Source organism: Oratosquilla oratoria, chromosome 43 (assembly GCF_046742065.1).
Source record: "Oratosquilla oratoria isolate Oo_2021 chromosome 43, ASM4674206v1, whole genome shotgun sequence".
In the NCBI taxonomy this organism is placed as follows: domain Eukaryota; kingdom Metazoa; phylum Arthropoda; class Malacostraca; order Stomatopoda; family Squillidae; genus Oratosquilla; species Oratosquilla oratoria.
Genome location: NC_134819.1, coordinates 18,089,649 through 18,107,907, shown reverse-complemented (window position 1 = coordinate 18,107,907; position 18,259 = coordinate 18,089,649). Strand labels below are relative to the sequence as shown.

Here is an 18,259-nt window from a genome sequence, read left to right as displayed (position 1 = left end):
GACCCAGACTTTAATAAGAAAAAATAATATGGTCATTATTAACATATATTTCTAATTAGAATTTAACGTGCACATTATTCGGTGTACTTATTCTAGGTTACTGTTTCATACATGATCTTTTATCTCGGTATTATATAATTTATTTGTATATTATCATAGCCATATCCTATAAGTTTGATTTTAGTGAGATTATCAAGCATGGAAAGGAATGGCAGTACAGTTATAGGACCACCACTAGCAATTGCATTGGTCTTACAGGGCATCAATAACCCTGAGACCACCTAGTTCATAAGGATCAGCTGTGCTACAAGATCACAAGAAATCCAGGATGATTTCTTCATTTGTCAAATCCATTGGAATTTCTGCGGTAAGTCAGTCCTCAGTAATACTACCCCATTATTATATGATCACATTGAAATTACCAGTCATTGAAATTTACAATTTCAAGAATTAAGGTAGAGCGAACAAGTTCTTACCCTAACCCAGTTGCGACCTAGTTGAATTGTAGAATGTGAAAAAGGAATCAACCGAAAAACAAACACAACCTAACAGAACAAGAAAATTAATACTCAAAAGAAAGTTAAGGAACAAGCATGGAAAGATTAAAGTTGTTTCCCAGTCTGATCTGATGGGAGTGATGCAATCATTCATTGGATATCATCTGAGTATTTTGATCCCCACAAATAAGTGCTGCAAATTTATATTAACTTAAGATCAGTAGCGATTTTTACATAGTTACATAGATATCTGGAAGAAGCTATTGGGCTTGCATCTTCAGTTCTGCAAAACTTACTGGATGATAGGTTGGGTGGTCACCCTGACTGAGGCACTAGTAATTTTGTCTGTATGATCATATTAGCTAAGTCAACATGAAAATAGAATTCCTGATATTTGAGCTGAAGTAGTTCTCATGGGATGCAAAAAGTCGCTATGAGTATAATGCAATTTGAATTATCCATCTAGCTGTCCTAGTTCTCGAGATATTGTATTTTGAATGGAATTAAATCGGGCCAATTTTGTCCCAGGAAATCGGGCCGAAACGTGCAGTCTGACCAATCGCCGATCAAACGTAAACAATGATGATTTTACTGATAGGCACAATTTTATATAAAAAATTTAGCATATGGTTGCATTATTTGACATATTTTCTTTAAGATGTGTGATTTCCATGTAATTTGATCATAGAATTACATTATTATCCTCTGCAAAATTACCCACCACAGCCACGAATACCGTCAAATTACATGAAAATCACACGTTTTAAAGAAAATAGTTTGAATAATTCAACTATATGCAAGCTATTATACTAATTACACAATAGTAACTAAATTAATAGTGTAGTTTGATCCATACCACCAGTGATCATAGATAGCGGGCAGGACGAATTGTAGCTGTGGTCCATAATATTACGGAGGATAAAAACGTAACTTCTCTTTGATCAAATTACATGAAAATCACACATTTTAAAGAAAATAGTTCAAATAATTCAACTATAAGTCTATTACACTAATAACATAATAGTAAGAAACTTAATAGAGTGAAGTTTGATCCATACCACCAGTTATAGATAAGATGGCGGGATGGATGTTGATGTTATCCGATAATCCGACCCGATAGAAAAAAGAACTAATTAGTACCACCGATTTCTCAGCTCTTCCGTAACACGCTGCCTTTATTTTGGTATTAGAATAATCCGCGAGACTAGTAGTTTTCGTTTATTTTGGGTAGTTGCCAAAACTCTGAATTTATTTAGCTCATTTTTTATGCTGAAACATAAACCAATTTTCGATTTACTGCTGAATGCAAGCCGCCATGTTTATCTTTTGTTTTTATGTACCAACATGTAACTGATGATGTAATTGTTTGAAATTTACTATGATCGTAGTAAATACACTTGCATAACATTTGTATGAATGAAATTTCCGGCGGTATGTAAATTTGGCCGTTTGCACGGCGTGCACATAAAATGATGCGCTATTGGGCTCGTCATCGACGGTGGCGCCTCTGGTGGTGTTTGACCTACCTAATCATATTTCCGCTTTGTGTTATCCAGGTTTTATCTAAGTTGTTGTCAAATTCTTTAACTGTTTTTGCATTTATCATAGAATCTGTTGTTCAGTACCCTATTGCACAATGAGAAGGCATATTTTCTTATATATATATCTAACCTAGGTCATTGTTTGAAGATTTTTTTTTCTTATGTCCCACCCTCAGTCCAGTTTGTCACTTTAATAAATCTTCACAGACTTCCTCATCATAAATCCCATCCATTACCTTAAAAGTTTCCAACATACCTCCTCTTGATCTTCTATATGCCAGCAGGGTTGAAAGTTTCAGTTTCCTCAGACTCTTGGTAGGATAACTCTTTCATTGAAGGAAGGAGCTTTGTAGTGGTCTCACTAATTGCCGAACAAACCGAACAAAACAGATAAAAGCCGAACAAACCAACAAAACCCAAACAAGGATGGTTTTTGCTCAAATGCACACTTCTATATATATATATGGTTGCATTATTTGAACTATTTTCTTTAAAATGTGTGATTTCCATGTAATATGATCAAAGAGAAGTTACGTTTTTATCCTCTGCAAAATTACCGAACACAGGTATGATTCGTCCAGCCCGCCGTCTATGATCACTGGTGGTATGGATCAAACTACACTCTTTTAAGTTTCTTACTGTTGTGTTATTAGTGTAATATACTGCATATAGTTGAATTATTTCAACTATTTTCTTTAAAATGTGTGATTTTCATGTAATTTGACCAAAGAGAAGTTATGTTTTAGCCTCTGCAGTATGACGTAACACATTTTAAAGAAAATAGTTGAAATAATTCAACTATATGCAGTCAATTACACTAATATCACAATAGTAAGAAACTTAAAAGAGTGTAGTTTGATCCATACCACCAGTGATCATAGACGGGCTGGGTCGAATCGTAGCTGTGTTCGGTAATTTTGCAGAGGATAAAAACGTAACTTCTCTTTGATCATATTTAATGGAAATCACACATTTTAAAGAAAATAGTTCAAATAATGCAACCATATATATATAGAAGTGTGCATTTGAGCAAAAACCGTCCTTGTTTGGGTTTTGTTGGTATGTTCGGCTTTTATCGGTTTTGTTCGGTTTGTTCAGCAATTAGTGAGACCCCTTTGTAGCTCTTCTTTGAGCACATTCAGTTGTTTCCATGTCTTTCTTCTTGTGGGGACTACATGCTTGGTTGGTATATTCGAGATGCGGTTGGACCAGTACCACAAATAGGAACTTGAATATATTCTCATCTAATGTAATAAATGTTCTTATTAGTCCAACCACTCGTTTGGCAATGTTTATCTTTTCTGCTATATGTTCTGTAAAACTCAGTCTAGCTTAACCCCCAGGTCCTTCTCTACCTTGATTTCATTGAGTTCATTATCAATAATTGCTGGTAGCTCACAATGTTTGACTTGTCAATTCTCATCATATTAAATTTTTTGGGGTGAAATCATAATAATAATTTTATTGACCACTTATCCATCCTTTTTGGGTTTTCTTGTAATTCATCGCAATCACCCCTGCTATGTATTTTTCTGAACACCTTTGTATCATCCACATATAAAAACATTTTACTATTCTGTGCACATTCTGGAAGATTGTTGATATATAGGACAAACAGCAACAGGCCCACAGAACCTTGGGGCAGTCCACTGACGACTTCCATCCAATCTGACTGAACCATTGACAACTATCCATTGCTTCATGCTACTGAGAAATTCAGATAACCAATTCAGAATGAAGTTATTGTTAGTGGGAGAGACTGTTATTGAATATACTGTCAGTTTGTCACCTCCTCGCTTGTGGCCTAGCCCATGGGGGCACCAGTTGGAGGTGGTGAGTTAGCAGTTGATTACCCCTCCACTTGCTTTCAAATCATTTTTGTGTATCTTGCACCCTACTACTTCTTAGGTAAGAGATAGGGGTGAAGACCCTGAAACAGATAAGGAAAACCTAACCCTCATAAATTGTGAAGGCTTGTTGGGATATACCTGAGATATGGCAGCTTGTTTCTATTTTAGAATTATTTTTGTCAATTTGGTCATAAGAGTTTTTCTTTTCTTCTTACAGGCTCGAAATGTGCGCAGTATCCAGCATAGTGCTGTTTTATCGAGTGACAATTTGTTTGTGGTAAGTGTTTTCCTCACTAGAGTGTTTGAGCAGCATTTTGGAAAGATTCAAAGAAAAGACTCCCTTGCAGAGTCTTTGCCACTCTTGTGGAAACTTCTTTTGATTTTATTATGTTGAATGGTACACAAATTCCAGTTAGACATTATTATTATTGTTTTTTAATGTGAATATTTGTATACATCAAGGGCTTTCCCTTATAAATGAGGTAGTTAGTCAAGGCACACACCCATTCTACTTATTCAGGGCTTGTCTTATAAGGTGCGCATTTTCACGCCCGCACCATAATGCGCCTAAATTCAAAATAAGGGGCACTAAAACGTGCACCTTCGAAAAGTTGAAGTTCAAATTTTGTGCGCCTCAGTGATGATGTTACCACAGAATGAAGCTGAGCATTGTGGTATATTAATTGAGTAAGCCTACTTGGTCAAGTTTAAGGGTAAGTTCTAAACAACAAAGACAAGACAAGACAAAAGCATAAAAAGGCTGTGGAAACAATTTAATATCTCCCACTTATTATTAAAGAGACAGGTAAGTCTCCTGTAATATTCACATGTTAAAGAAAAAAGACATCTCCTTTTAGTGTGTCATGATTCAATTTCAGCAGTATGAAAAAAATTCTTGCCTAGCAGTCACGGAGAAAATTTTGGCGAGTACAGACGCTCCTCTACTTACGTTCATTCGTTTTACGTTTTTTCGATTTTATGTTTGAACTGACTAAAAAAAAATTGTAAAAAAAAAAAAAAAATTGAGTGAATTTTTTACTTTAGCGAGCTCTCCTTAGTTCAAACTATACTTGCGCATGACGCTGCGTCTATTGTTTACATTGCACAAACGACAAACTGAACATGCCTTGCCTCCTCCTCCCCCTCTTCCTCCACCATCTCAATTTATGTTGCTTGAATTTAATTTATTTGAAATTAATGTTATTATTTTACAATGTTATGTGTATAATTAATGATTTAGGGGTGTTTTATAAGATACGGTAATAAAATTTACGGATGTATAGTACAGTAACAACTTACGTTCATCTTCAACTTACGTTCGGCCGTTCGGAACGTAACTAAAACGTAAGTTGAGGAGCGTCTGTACTTTTTTTAGGACTCCTTATTTCCCTCTCATGTCAGCTTCTGGTGGATGAAGGGTCATCATCCCTGTCTCCTTCCTGCCCACTGCCCTGGGGGGATCAGAAGCAATGCAACAAGACACAGCACATCCACAGTAGGGCAGCTTCACTTGCATGTAGACCCTCCCTCCTCATCCCCTCGTGCAGAAAATAGAGAAGACCAGGAGAAATACCTTTGGGTTGGGCTGCATCAAGCTATCATCCAATACAAAACCACTCTCCACTCACACCTATCCTTTGCCTTTTACCTTCCCTGCTCAGTAGACATTCCCTTCAAAGCCCCGTTCACCTCATCTATCCATCTCATCATCTGTTGTCCTCTTGAATTCACTCCATCCATCTCTGCTTTCCACTCTTTTTTGCTACTCTTTCTTCACATATTCTCTGTGTGTGTCCAAACCATCCCAATATTTTTTCATCAGCCTTATCTGCCAACCCATTTTCTACCTCTGCTCTCCTCATCACCTAATTTCTCTCTATTCAATGTTATAACCCCTACGATACTTCTCAGGCACTTCATCTCAAACACATTTAAACTTCACCTTTCTGTCTTAGATTCCAAGTCCCTGCCTTGTAGTACAATGGTGTAAGCACAACCCCTTCTCTTTGCCTCCATGCCAAGATGCCTATTTCACATGACACTTTTCAGTCTCCCAAAATATTTACCTGCTCTGCAATTGACCTCCACCTCCACTTGTCCCTTTCCTGCCACATGCGACCCCAAATACTGTCCACTTCTCCAGTCTCTCTCCTTTAAGTCTTTAAACTTGCTGCCACCCCCTCTCCTTGTACTACATCACACAGTGGACAGGATGCAGAGATGACCCATCACTCAGGAGGTGCCAAGATAGGAGGGTGGAGGGGAGTGGAATATATGGGAAATGAAATGGGTGGGAGTGATTTCTATGCCATTTTCTTTTTGGCTACCCCCCGTGTAAGGGGGAAAAAGCCTTTGGTATATGTATGTACCTTCAAATTTTTCCTATTGCATAACTTCCCAAACTCTGTCACTAACTGCCTAAATTCCTTCTCTGACCCAGCCACAAGTGTAGTGTCATGTGCAAACAACTGACTCACCTCCCACTTCCCTCCACTATCTCTAACCATCTTGAACCCCCTGCCCATCACCCTTGCTCATTGAACAGCCATGGTAACATGACACAGTCTTAATGCAGTCCCACCTTTACCTCATTTGCCATTACCATTCATACATTTATCTGAGTTGGCAAGTTTGCCATACACACTGGTAGCAAATTCGCCTGAACTGGAATTTACAAGAACATAAAAAAAGTTTACCATTAATATTCATCACTATTGTGAATACTATGCCTGAATTCTCTTGCATCAGCAATCTTAAAGTTTGTAAGAGGTCAAGGAAATTTGTACAGAAAAAAAATATGCACCTACAGTACAACTAGGGGTTTACCTCAGTATCCTGAAATGTTGTTTCTTCTGCTGACATGAAAGCCTGGTAGGAAAGAGGATCCCAAGGGGTGACCCCCCTATCACAACACCAACCACGCTGGACATATAGGAGGTATCCTTGAGGAAATCTGAAGGGAGCCGTTGGTGTACAGATTTTAAGCTTTTTTTTTTTTTTTTTTTAGTAGGGGGTTGGTGTAAGATCAGGGTGATTATATCTATAGTTTAAAATTATCTCAGTTGTTCATTGGGACATTAGTAAACAGACTGGCTGCATCCAACAAGGCTATGAAGCCATTAGATTTATTCACTCTCTGTATGTCTATAAATTCATCCATTGATCGAAGGGAGTAGGTGTTAGGTATATCAGCATGATCACAAGGAAATCAATAGAGATGAATTGATAAATAACACAACAATAATTGCTTGCATTGTGAAGTTCCAAAGATTACAGTTGCTAGAAGCATTGTTAATTCATGAGAATTCCCCATCAATGAACATACAATCTGATATGACATCTACAATCTCTGTTTAATTGCACACTGCACCCAAGTGTGAAGAGGTCACCATCCCACTGCTACCCAGCTAATTGCCCTCCCACCACAATACACCGTGTATCCCCTCCTACTAACCTTAATGATACTAGCGTAAGATTAGACGAGTTACTTGTGGGCCCATCTGTTGTCTCTTCCAGATTACTTGGGAGACACGAGTTTCCTGCAAGAGAGACCCGAGACAATGGATTGATTGATAAAACTGATTTTGAATCTTAATTTTTGCAGCATCGTGATAGTACATCAAATAATGTGGATACATCCTTTGAATTTACTTCAGATAACTTGAAGGTCAGTGTTTGCATTGCCTTGTCATATTTACAGGCATTTGCTTTTTAATATACATATTTGCTACTATTAAAATCTTAGTATGAGAAATAGATATAATCTTTCTTTTTCTTCATTCAGAGAGCAGAGGCTATAATGTCCATTTATCCTGATGGCCATAAACGTGCAGCAGTGATTCCTCTCTTAGATCTAGCACAACGACAAGTGGGTGGTTGGCTTCCCCTCAGTGCAATGCATGCTGTTGCCAAGCTCTTGAGTATGCCAAGGATGCGTGTCTATGAAGTGGCAACCTTTTATACTATGTATATGAGGTTAGTTTTTTCTCTCTCTCAAAAGTAGCTGCCTCTGTACAGAGGTACTACTGCATGGATACATGCAGTTGATACTTTTGAGACAGTTTTGGGGCACCTCTTGTGGACTAGAGCCATGCATCATTTGTTGGTGTTGGAGTAAAGATCTATTTAGAAAGGAATGATGAGATATACATTTTTACTGTTGCTGTCCCACGTTTCAGCTACTCCCTTTAACCCCTAGAATATGATGGTGCCTATGTAGGCATCATGAGGTGAAAATGAGTATACAAGGATGCCAGTGTTGGCATCCTGATTATATTTATTTTGTAGTTGTAACTGAGTGTTCCCTGTATTCTGTGAAAAGGCTTAATCACATTTTCTGTGGTTATAAACATTCTGGGTGCAAGAGAACAAGTATAACAGCTGTAACTTTATATTTTTTGATGTGTGTATTGCGATGTATCATTGTACATCAGGCAACTTAATATGCGCGCAAATAGTTGACTTGTAATGAAGAGGTTAATATATTCTTTACTACTTACAAGACCACTTTTCTTCATTCTCTGATCCCCCTGTGGTTGTTGGGGGTGGAGAGAACAGTGTTGTGAGTGTGTTTCCATACTTTATAGATACTTTGGATGTAACAAGGGAACTACCAGTAGGTATCCCCTCTATTCTCCTTTTCCAAAGAGTTGAGGCATAAGAGGGTCTCGAAGGAAGACTCCAACCAGAACCCTAATTACCTTCAGAGAATCATGTGGCATCATTGGAATGATTTTGTATCAAACCATAGGCAGTGCTGTGAGACTCAGTGTATGCCAGTTACATACATACATACATATACCAAGGCTCCCTCCCCCTTACAAGGGGGGTAGCCAAAAAGAAAAAGGCACAAAATCATTCCCACCCATTCCATCCCTGAATACACTCCACACCCCTCCACCCTCCCTCTTATCTTAGCACCTCCTGAATGACAGGTCATCCCTGCACCTTGTCCACTGCCCTGGGTCAGAAGCAGTGTTGCAAGACACAGCACATCCATAGCAAGGCCGCTTCATTAAATCGGCGACCCCCCCTCTCCGTCCCCCCATTGCATAAAATGAGAGGACGGGGAAAAATCCCTTTGGGCTGTGTCAAAATTTGCTCACACATACTACCTCACCCCCACTTTTCTCGATTTTCTTTAACCATCTCCAATCCCTGACCCACCAGTTACCAGCATAATTCATGAATGTCAACTCTGGCTGCATGGGCATGTGGTACATTTCCCGGATGTTGATCCTACTCCTCATAGGGTTGTCTCCACAAGTCACAACCCTCAGTGGAAGAGACAAATGGGGACACTCGCATATATATTCATGGCTGGGGCAATTTGATCAAGCTTGTTGAGAGCTGTTGGGAGGGTGGCTACATGGGAGCTTGCTGATAGGTCTGTCATGTGATAGGTTGTCTTCTATCAAAACTCCCAAACTTTCATGTCTTTTGTGTTTGAAGTGGGTTCACTTCCCAAAGAATACTTTGAAGATGGTCTTTAGCAGCTGTTTCCCATTTCCAGGAGTTTTGTGTATTGAAATTAATTTTCCATTCCTGGCTCCATGCAAAAATAGTATCTAGATATTTCTGCAATAGCCTGGCTTTTCACTCTACACATGATGTTTGCATCATCTACAGACTTGTTAGCATAGCTTGTGCCTTCAGTATGTCACTGACATAGATAAGAAACATTATTGGTGCAAGCATGAAGCTCCTGACAAGTTGTCTTATCCTTTACCACTGTCCTCATGTGTCTTCCCTTCAAAGAAATCTTTTGTCCATTGTGTGTAGGTGTGTGTGTATAACTTTTGGGTCATATCTGCCAAACATGAATATTTTATGTGAACTCGTTTATGCTATTCTCATTGTAATTCCTTTCACCACAATTTCTGCAGCTTTCTGCTGGACTTTTTTGTTGTTGCTGTTATTACTGGTGAATCCTCTTTCTATCCTTCCATGATCATACTTTTTTGTCTAGTTTTTCTTTTTAGCATTTCTCCAGTATTAGATACTTTTGTTAACTCAACATTTTTCCTTTAATCTCTTGCTGCTCCACAATCTTATTAGATTGGACTTTTCCTCGTGTATCTTTATCCACCGTTGTTCATGTTTGATCTCTGATATTTTCTAGATTCACCTTTCATTCCTTTAACTTATCATAATCATCTTTCACCTATATAGGCTGTCTTGGTTTTCTTTTAAAATTTCTTTGGTATTCTAAATGTATATATATACCAAAGATTTGGAATTACAGGGAGTAATAGGGGTGAATGGAGAATGGTTGTGTATGGATGATGCTGTGATGCATGGAAGGTAGTGGGTGTGAGATGGGGGGTTAGGGAGTGGTTATGTGTGAAGGAAATTTTGACGCAGCCCGAAGGGATTTCTCCCCATCTTCTCTTTTTCTGTAGGAGGGGAAGCAGGAGGTCACTGATTAAATGAAGTGGCCTAGCTGTGGATGTGCTGTGTCTTGTGTTGCTTCTGACCTAGGACAATGGGCAAGATGCAGGGATAACCCATCATCCACGAGGAACTAAGAAAAGAGGGAGGGGTGGTGAATGAGAGTGGAGTGTGTTGGAGTAGAATGATGTCTTTTGACTTTGGCTACCTCCCTTGTAAGGAGGAAAAAGTCCTTGGCATGTATATGCATGTATAATATGTACTAAAATTATGGTATGTATTAGGGGGATGTTTATGGTACTTTTTACCCATTTGCTCTCTTTCAGAAACCCTGTTGGAAAATATCATATCCAGGTTTGTACAACTACACCTTGCTGGCTGCGGGGATCAGAGGAAGTTATGGATGCCATAAAGAATAAGCTGGGAATCAAAGTTGGTGAAACAACAAAAGACAACCTGTTCACATTATCAGAAGTGGAGTGCTTAGGTGCCTGTGTTAATGCACCAATGTTTCAAGTTAATGATGACTACTATGTAAGTAATGCTATTTATATTTAAATTTGTGTGATATAAAGTAGGTTTTAAGATTAATTTTTTCATTAGTTGCATTATTATAGATTAATGTGGAAGGATCAAAAGCTCGGTACCAGTCGGTCAATCCATTGCCCCAGGTCTCGCTTGCAGGAGTCCCATTGTTCTGGCAGATCTGTGGATCTGTGGAGATGCTTAAGGAGTGGTTCTTTTGCAATTTTAATCACTTCAGCTGGAATTCTGTCTTAAGCCTTGTGCTTTGCTTGATGGTAGATTGTCAATGTCAGTTGATGGTGTGTTGTCAAGCTCTGTTATGATGAGTAGTTCTTCATGGGCTTGGATAGCAGTATCATATATAGAGCAACCACTGCCATAGAGACCTACATAGTGCTCAACCCAGTGTTCCATTTGGTTGTTTCTGTTTGTGATGACATCCCCAGCTATTGATTCGAGGATGGCAATCTGTTGTGTAGGGCCTATGGCTTGTTTGATGCTGTTATAAACACTCTTGATATTCACAGTGTCTGCTGCTATCTGATTTTTTTCCACAGATGCTCATCAGTAGTTATTAGCACATTCTCTGGCTGCTTGTTTCACCTTACTTTTAGGTGCTCCCAGAGCTTGTAGGTTTGACTGGCTTGGTTCCTGTTATTATTTTAGGCATGTAGCTCGCATTTCGTCAATTACAGGATTCAAGATTGTTGCATTTATTCAAACCAGTTTTCTGTCTCATCTTTTCCTTCCCCAGTGTGGACCTAGTAGATCTAGTCTCTGAGGCTTTCCCAGTGTACTTTTGTATTTCCCCGAGGGAGTTAGGTCTGCAACTCTGCTTTGAGACTGCTGATCAGTGCTACTTGTACTGTGTGATCCCTCACTTTGCTGGTGTGCAGTTGAGGTTTTCTAGGTGGTTTTGCAATGTGAAATTTTTTGGACTCCAGCTTGATTTTGCAGCACACCAATGAGTGGTCTGTATCATGGTCTGCATCGTGGTAGGAACATGTATTTAGCATACTTTGCATGTACCCTCTCTTAGTTATTATAAGGCAAAAATTGACATATACCAATGACTTTTCCCTGTACAAGGGAGAAAAAACCCATGTGATCTGTATGATGTATTTTCCATATGCCTTACTGTAGACTTATTCTCCTTTGAAAGGAGGTTTATGAGTTCACTCTAGGTAGGTAGTCATTATTGGTAATTGAAAGGAGCTTTATGACTTCACCATGGCCCTCACTTTCAGTGACATATGCATGAGAGAAAAAAATCTGCCATATATACCATTAATACACACACACATGTATATATATGCTAATAAGAACATGGGTACATGTGTTCACTTATGCAAAGTAGACCAATTGAAAAAAGAAACTAAAAAAGCAGTTTCTTTTTCCAAATGGTCTATTTTGCATATATATATATATATATATATATATATATATATATATATATATAATATATATATATATATATATATATATATATATATATATGTGTGTGTGTGTGTGTGTGTTTATTTTATTTTTTTAGGGAGTTGTTAAATGTGGAGGATAGGGAGGGAAAGTTAGTTGCAGTGGGAAACACTAAGAAAATGACAGTGATGAATGAGGAAAATGGAAGATAAATAAGAAAAGATGAGGTGAAAGCAGTTATTAAAAATGGTGAGAGCAGGAAAGGCACCTGGATTAGATGGTTGTCATGCAGAGTGCCTAATAAAGGGAGGTATATTTATGTTGGACTAGGTGGTGAGATTTGTTTAATGTTTGTCTAAAAGAGGGTAGAGACTTGGAATTTAAGTGAGGCAGAGAGGAAAAGTTTAAATGTGTTTGAGATGAAAAGTTTGAGAAATATAGAAGGAGTGGTTGGGAAATGTGGAGTTCCAGGAAAGAATCGTAGTGGAGAGTTGATGGTGGAAATGTGTCTAGAAAGAGAGTTGATGATAGCAAATACAGTGTTTCGGAAGAAAGTCAAGCATAAGTACACATGGGAGACGGTGGTGGAGGGAAGGGTGGTAGATAGAGCGCTAATGGATTATGTAGTGGTAAATAGGATTATGATAGGAAGAGTTAAGGATGTACATGTGCTAAGGGGAGAGTGTGGGGGAATATCAGATCATTTTTGGTGGAGGTTAAGTTGAGAGTGGAGGATAGATGGAGAAAGAGGAAAGGGACAAAAGGTAGGGAGGTTCTTAGAGTGAACTCTGATTGAAAAGGAAAAGGAGAAGGAGTATGGAAAGAAGCTGAAGGAGGAGTGGGAGGGAGTAAAGGATAGAGTAGAGCTGGGTGTGGAGGAGGAATGGGGATGGTTCAAGGAGGGAGTCATAAAGTGTGCAAGGATGGTGTGTGGAACAAGAAGGGCAGGGGGAAATAAAAGAAAGGGTAGTGAATGGTGGGATGAGGAAACAAAGAAGGTTGTAGAAGAGAAGAAGCGAGCTTTCACAGATTAGTTACAAAATAGAATGAGGGAGTCATGTGAGAGGTACAAAGAAAAGAAAAGAGAAGTAAAGCAAAAGGTAAAGGAGGCAAAGAGGAGAGCAGATGTGAAATGGGGAAAGAGTATGATAGAAAATTTTGAAAGTAATAAAAAGATGTTTTGGAAAGAAATTAAGAGAGGAAGAGGAGCGAATCAAGTAGAGAAGAAAGGCTAAAAGGTGCAGATGGAGAGATGATAATGGAAGAGAAGGCAGTAAGGGGAAGATGGGCAGAATATTTTAGGGAGTTGCTAAATGTGAAGGAGGATATGGAAGGAAAGATTGCTGCAGTGGGAAATGCAAAGAAAATGAGTTATGAGTGAGGAGAATGGAGGAGAAATAAGGAAGGATGAGGTGAAGGCAGTTAAGATGATGAGGCAGGTAAGGCACCTGGTCTGGATGGATGCCATGCAGAATGTCTGAAAAAGGGAGGTACAGTGATGGGGAACTGGTTGGTGAAGTTATTTAATGTTTGCTGGAGAGAGGGTAGAGTGCCGGAGGACTGGAGGAGTGCCTGTATAGTTCCTCTTTACAAGGGAAAAGGGGACAAGTGTGAATGTAGTAGTTTCAGAGGGATTAGCTTGTTAAGTGTAGTTGGGAAGGCTTATGGGAGGATCTTGATTGAGAGGATTAGGAGAGGAACAGGAGTAATTGGTGAGGAACTGTGGATTTAGGACAGGTAGAGGTTGTGTAGATCAGATTTTTGTGGTAAGACAGATATGTGAGAAAGCTATAGGAAAGGGGAAGGATGTTTTTTGGGCTTTTATGGATCTGGAAAAGGCTTATGATAGGGTAGACAGAAAGGCACTGTGGGAGGTTATGCAGATATATGGGATAGGAGGAAAGCTTCTGGGAGCTGTCAAGAGTTTTTATGAGAGTAGTAGAGCTTGTGTCAGGATTGGAAATGGAGAGGGTGAGTGGTTCGAGGTAAAGGTGGGACTTCGTCAAGGATGTGTTATGTCGCCCTGGCTGTTCAACTTATACATGGATGGGGTGGTGCGAGAGGTAAATGCAAGGGTAGTGGGCAAGGGATTGGAGATGGTTAAAGAAAATGGAGAAAAGTGGGAGGTAAGCCAGCTGTTGTTTGCGGACAACACTGCGCTTGTGGCAGGATCGGAGGAGGGATTGAGGAAGGTGGTGGAAGAGTTTGGGAGAGTATGTGATAGAAGAAAGCTAAAGATAAATGTGGGTAAAAGTAAGGTGATGAGATGTACAAGGGGTGAAAGTGGCTGTAGACTGGAAGTGAGCATTAAGGGAGAGCGACTGGAGGAAGTGGATAGTTTTAGATACTTGGGTGCAAATGTGGCAGGAAAAGGTGGAGTGAAGGTGGAGGTAGAATGTAGATTGAGAGAAGCGAGTAAATGCCTTGGTTGATTAAAGAGTGTAATGAGGAATAGACATTTGGGAATGGATGCTAAGAGGAGACTGTATGAAGGAGTGATTGTGCCAACAGCACTGTATGGGGCAGAAACATGGAACATAAGAGAAGAAGAGAGAAGGAGTTTGAATGTGTTTGAGATGAGGTGTCTGAGAAGTATGATGGGGGTTACTAGGCTAGATAGAGTGAGAAATGAGGAGGTGAGGAGGAGAACAGGGGTGGAAAAGGAGCTGGGAGATAGGGTTGATGAAAGAATATTAGGATGGTTTGGACACATGGAAAGAATGAGTGAAGAAAGACTAGTAAAAGAGGTATGGAAGGCAGATGTGGAGGAAGTGAACATGAGGGAACATCCTAGGATGAGGTGGATGGATGGGGTGAAGGGGGCTTTGGGGAAGAGGGGAATATCTGTTGAGGAAGGACAGGAGAGGACAGAAGACGGGTGAATGGAGAATGGTTGTATATGGATGATGATGTGATTGCATGGGGTGGAATGGGCAGGGGGGTGGGGGGTGAGGTAGTATGTGTGAGCAAAATTTGACGCAGCCTGAAGGGATTTCTCTCCGTCCTCTCCTTTTATGCAATGGGGGGACAGAGAGAGGGGGTCGCCGATTTAATGAAGCGGCCTTGCTGTGGATGTGCTGTGTCTTGCGACACTGCTTCTGACCCAGGGCAGTGGACAAGGAGCAGGGGGATGACCCGTCATCCAGGAGGTGCTCAGATAAGAGGGAGGGTGGAGGGGTGTGGAGTGTATTCAGGGATGGAATGGGTGGAGATGATTTTATGCCTTTCCCTTTTTGGCTACCCCCCTTGTAAGGGGGAAAAAGCCTTTGTATATGTATGTATGTACTAGGATGGATAGAGTGAGAAATGAGGAGGTGAGGAGAGTGGGAATGGAAAAGGAGATGGCAGATAGGGCTGATGAAAGATTAATTATTAGGATGGCTTGGACACATGGAAAGAGTGATAAAAGATTATTAAAAGATGTGTGGAAGGCAGAGAGGGAGTGAACTTGAGGGGACAATCAAGGATGAGCTGGATGGATGGGGTGAAAAGGGCATTGAGCAAGAGGGGAATGTCTGTTGAGCAAGGAAGGGAGGAGGCTTGAGATGGGACGAGTGGAGAATGTGTATACATAATATTGTTATACAAGGGATGGAGGGTATATATATGTATATATTGTTTCTCTTCTCACTCTCCCCTTTCTCCTGTCTATATCTTCCTTTCCTCTATTGTCTTTCATCTACCCAGCTCTTTGTTCATCCTCAGTTATTATGATTTTGTCAACCAAAACATCATGGTTGCCAGAAAATATAAACTTTTATGAAATAACATGTTTTCCATGAGAATAAATGGATCGCTACCCTTCTAAAATTTACATTACTCTGTTTTAGGAGGATTTAACTGTGGCTGATACAGAAGAAATATTAGACATGCTGAGTGAAGGAAAAAAGCCCAGGGCAGGACCTCGTTCTGGTCGATTTGCAGCTGAGCCTGCTGGAGGTCTAACTTCTTTGAACGCACCACCTCCTGGTCCAGGATTTATGGTAAGTCTATAGTACTTCACCAAATTATTGATGTATGAGATAAAACTCTCTCAGGGTCCAAGCAAAGAAGACGTTCTATCACGAGGTCAAAGAAGTGAGGCTGAAGAGGAAATGCAGGTGAGTATAAGAAAAAGAGAAAGTTTGAAAGGATTTTTCAAAAACATGAGGTATATGTATATGTGTATATATGCACACATGCACATACACACACACATATATATACATACATACATATACTATTGGCTTTTTTACCCCCTTACAAGGGAGGTAGCAAAAAAAAAAAAGGCATAAAATCCACTCCCACACATTCCATCCCCACATACTCCACTCCCATTCATCCCCCTCCCTCATATCTTGGCTCCTGGATGACTGGTCATTCGTGCATCACATGCACTGCCCTGGGTCAGAAACAATGTAGCAAGACACAGCACATCCACAGCAAGGCCACTTCATTTAATTGGTGACCCCTTCTCATGCAGATGAAGAGAAGATGGGAAGAAATCCCTTCAGATTGTGTCAAAATATTATTCACACATACTCCCTCACCTCCCCATCCCCCACCCACTCCCTTTCATACATCACAGCATCATCCATACACAGCCATTCTACATTTTCTATCACCAGGTCCATCTGTTGGTACAACATCACACTTCATGAAAAAAGGGGGCAGTAAAAACAAAAGAAAAATATAAAGTACAGATGTCATTTTATTTTAAAAAAGTATGTTCACATGGAACACACACATTACAATAATTTAAACGCTAAAAAAAGAAGGGAAAAAATATTCAAAGATTGTCACAGCCAGCATTAGTTCCTACTATCCATTCAATCACCCCTTCTTTGGTGACCTTGGAGGCAGATTCTTGTTTGGAATTCGTGAGGGCAGTGAGGCACAGCAGAGTTGGCAGCATTTTCATTCCTCATATTTCTCTTTGGCTTCAGACATGTCAGTCCTCCTAGTGAAAATGGTCTCTTGCTCTGTTGCCAAACATCTCAACTTGCCACTGTTGTCCCCCATGTCCTCAAATTAATTCCAGTTTACTTGAATGTAGCTTTGAGCTGTTCCTTGTAACTGCAGAAGGGACATGATCTTCGGTGTTTCCCGGTTAAAAGAAAGAATAAAAAAATGGATTATAATGTTATAACTGGTTAGAGATGTAAACAAGTACTTTAATTATAACCAGGGCATAACATTTAATTTGGTAAAAAAACAAACACTATAATATGAGGCTGTGTATATGGTAAGAGTGATTACTGCATCATCAATGTTGATCAACTACAGTTGGCTTGAAAAACTAGGGCCAATTTATAGACAAGGTTTATGAAAAATTCTAGATTTTGTGGCCACAAATAGGGATCGATTTTTACATAAGTTGAATGAAATGTGAAAATGGGACTAGAGATATTGATTGAACAAAGAAAATTTCCTGCAATAACATGTATATAAGGAAATAATTTTATCTATTAATTTCAGGTACGGGATGATCTGTGACTTAAAAATTCAGTGAAATTTGGAGATGAAGCTAGAAATAGTGACTGAGCAAAGAGTTTCCAGTAGAAACGTGTATGTACATATGATTTAATAAACTGTGTATATTCTATAGTACGTGTATGAGTTCATAGCCTCCCTTTATTATCAAGTAAGGTGGTGCTCCATATAGCTTGGTGGTAATGCACTTGTTTCACTTGTGAGACCTGACTTCATGCAGAAAAATAACAAGTGCAAATAATACATACATCTACCAAAGGCTTTTTTCCCCCTGACAAGGGAGGTAGCCAAAAAACAAAGGCATAAAATTCATTCCCATTCCATTCCCACATACTCTGTTCCCATTCAACCTCCTCCCTCTCTCTTACCTTGACTCCTCATGGATGATGGGACATCACTGCATCTCATCCACTGCCCTGGGTCAGAAGCAGTGTTGCAAGACACAGCACATCCATAGCAAGGCCACTTCATTTAATCGGCCTTGGAGTTTGCATGATGCCTCATTCAGACAATGGAGATTCTTCAAGATGCACTTACCCCAAAGGAAAAAGTGATCACATAGTACTCT

General features: G+C 39.6%; 1 protein-coding gene across 1 annotated transcript in view; it reads left to right on the top strand.

Annotated features, from left to right (window-relative positions):
* The window catches only part of ND-24 (NADH dehydrogenase ubiquinone), an 18,346-nt gene extending 543 nt beyond the window's left edge, over positions 1–17,803 (top strand). The window contains exons 2-8 of the mRNA XM_076179730.1: positions 259–367; positions 4,106–4,165; positions 7,493–7,555; positions 7,673–7,863; positions 10,605–10,812; positions 16,050–16,202; positions 17,677–17,803. Of these exons, the coding sequence (XP_076035845.1) occupies positions 329–367; positions 4,106–4,165; positions 7,493–7,555; positions 7,673–7,863; positions 10,605–10,812; positions 16,050–16,202; positions 17,677–17,694 (732 nt within the window). The 5' untranslated portion in view covers positions 259–328 and the 3' untranslated portion in view covers positions 17,695–17,803. The remainder of the gene's footprint in view (positions 1–258; positions 368–4,105; positions 4,166–7,492; positions 7,556–7,672; positions 7,864–10,604; positions 10,813–16,049; positions 16,203–17,676) is intronic.
* The last annotated feature ends 456 nt before the right edge of the window (positions 17,804–18,259 follow it).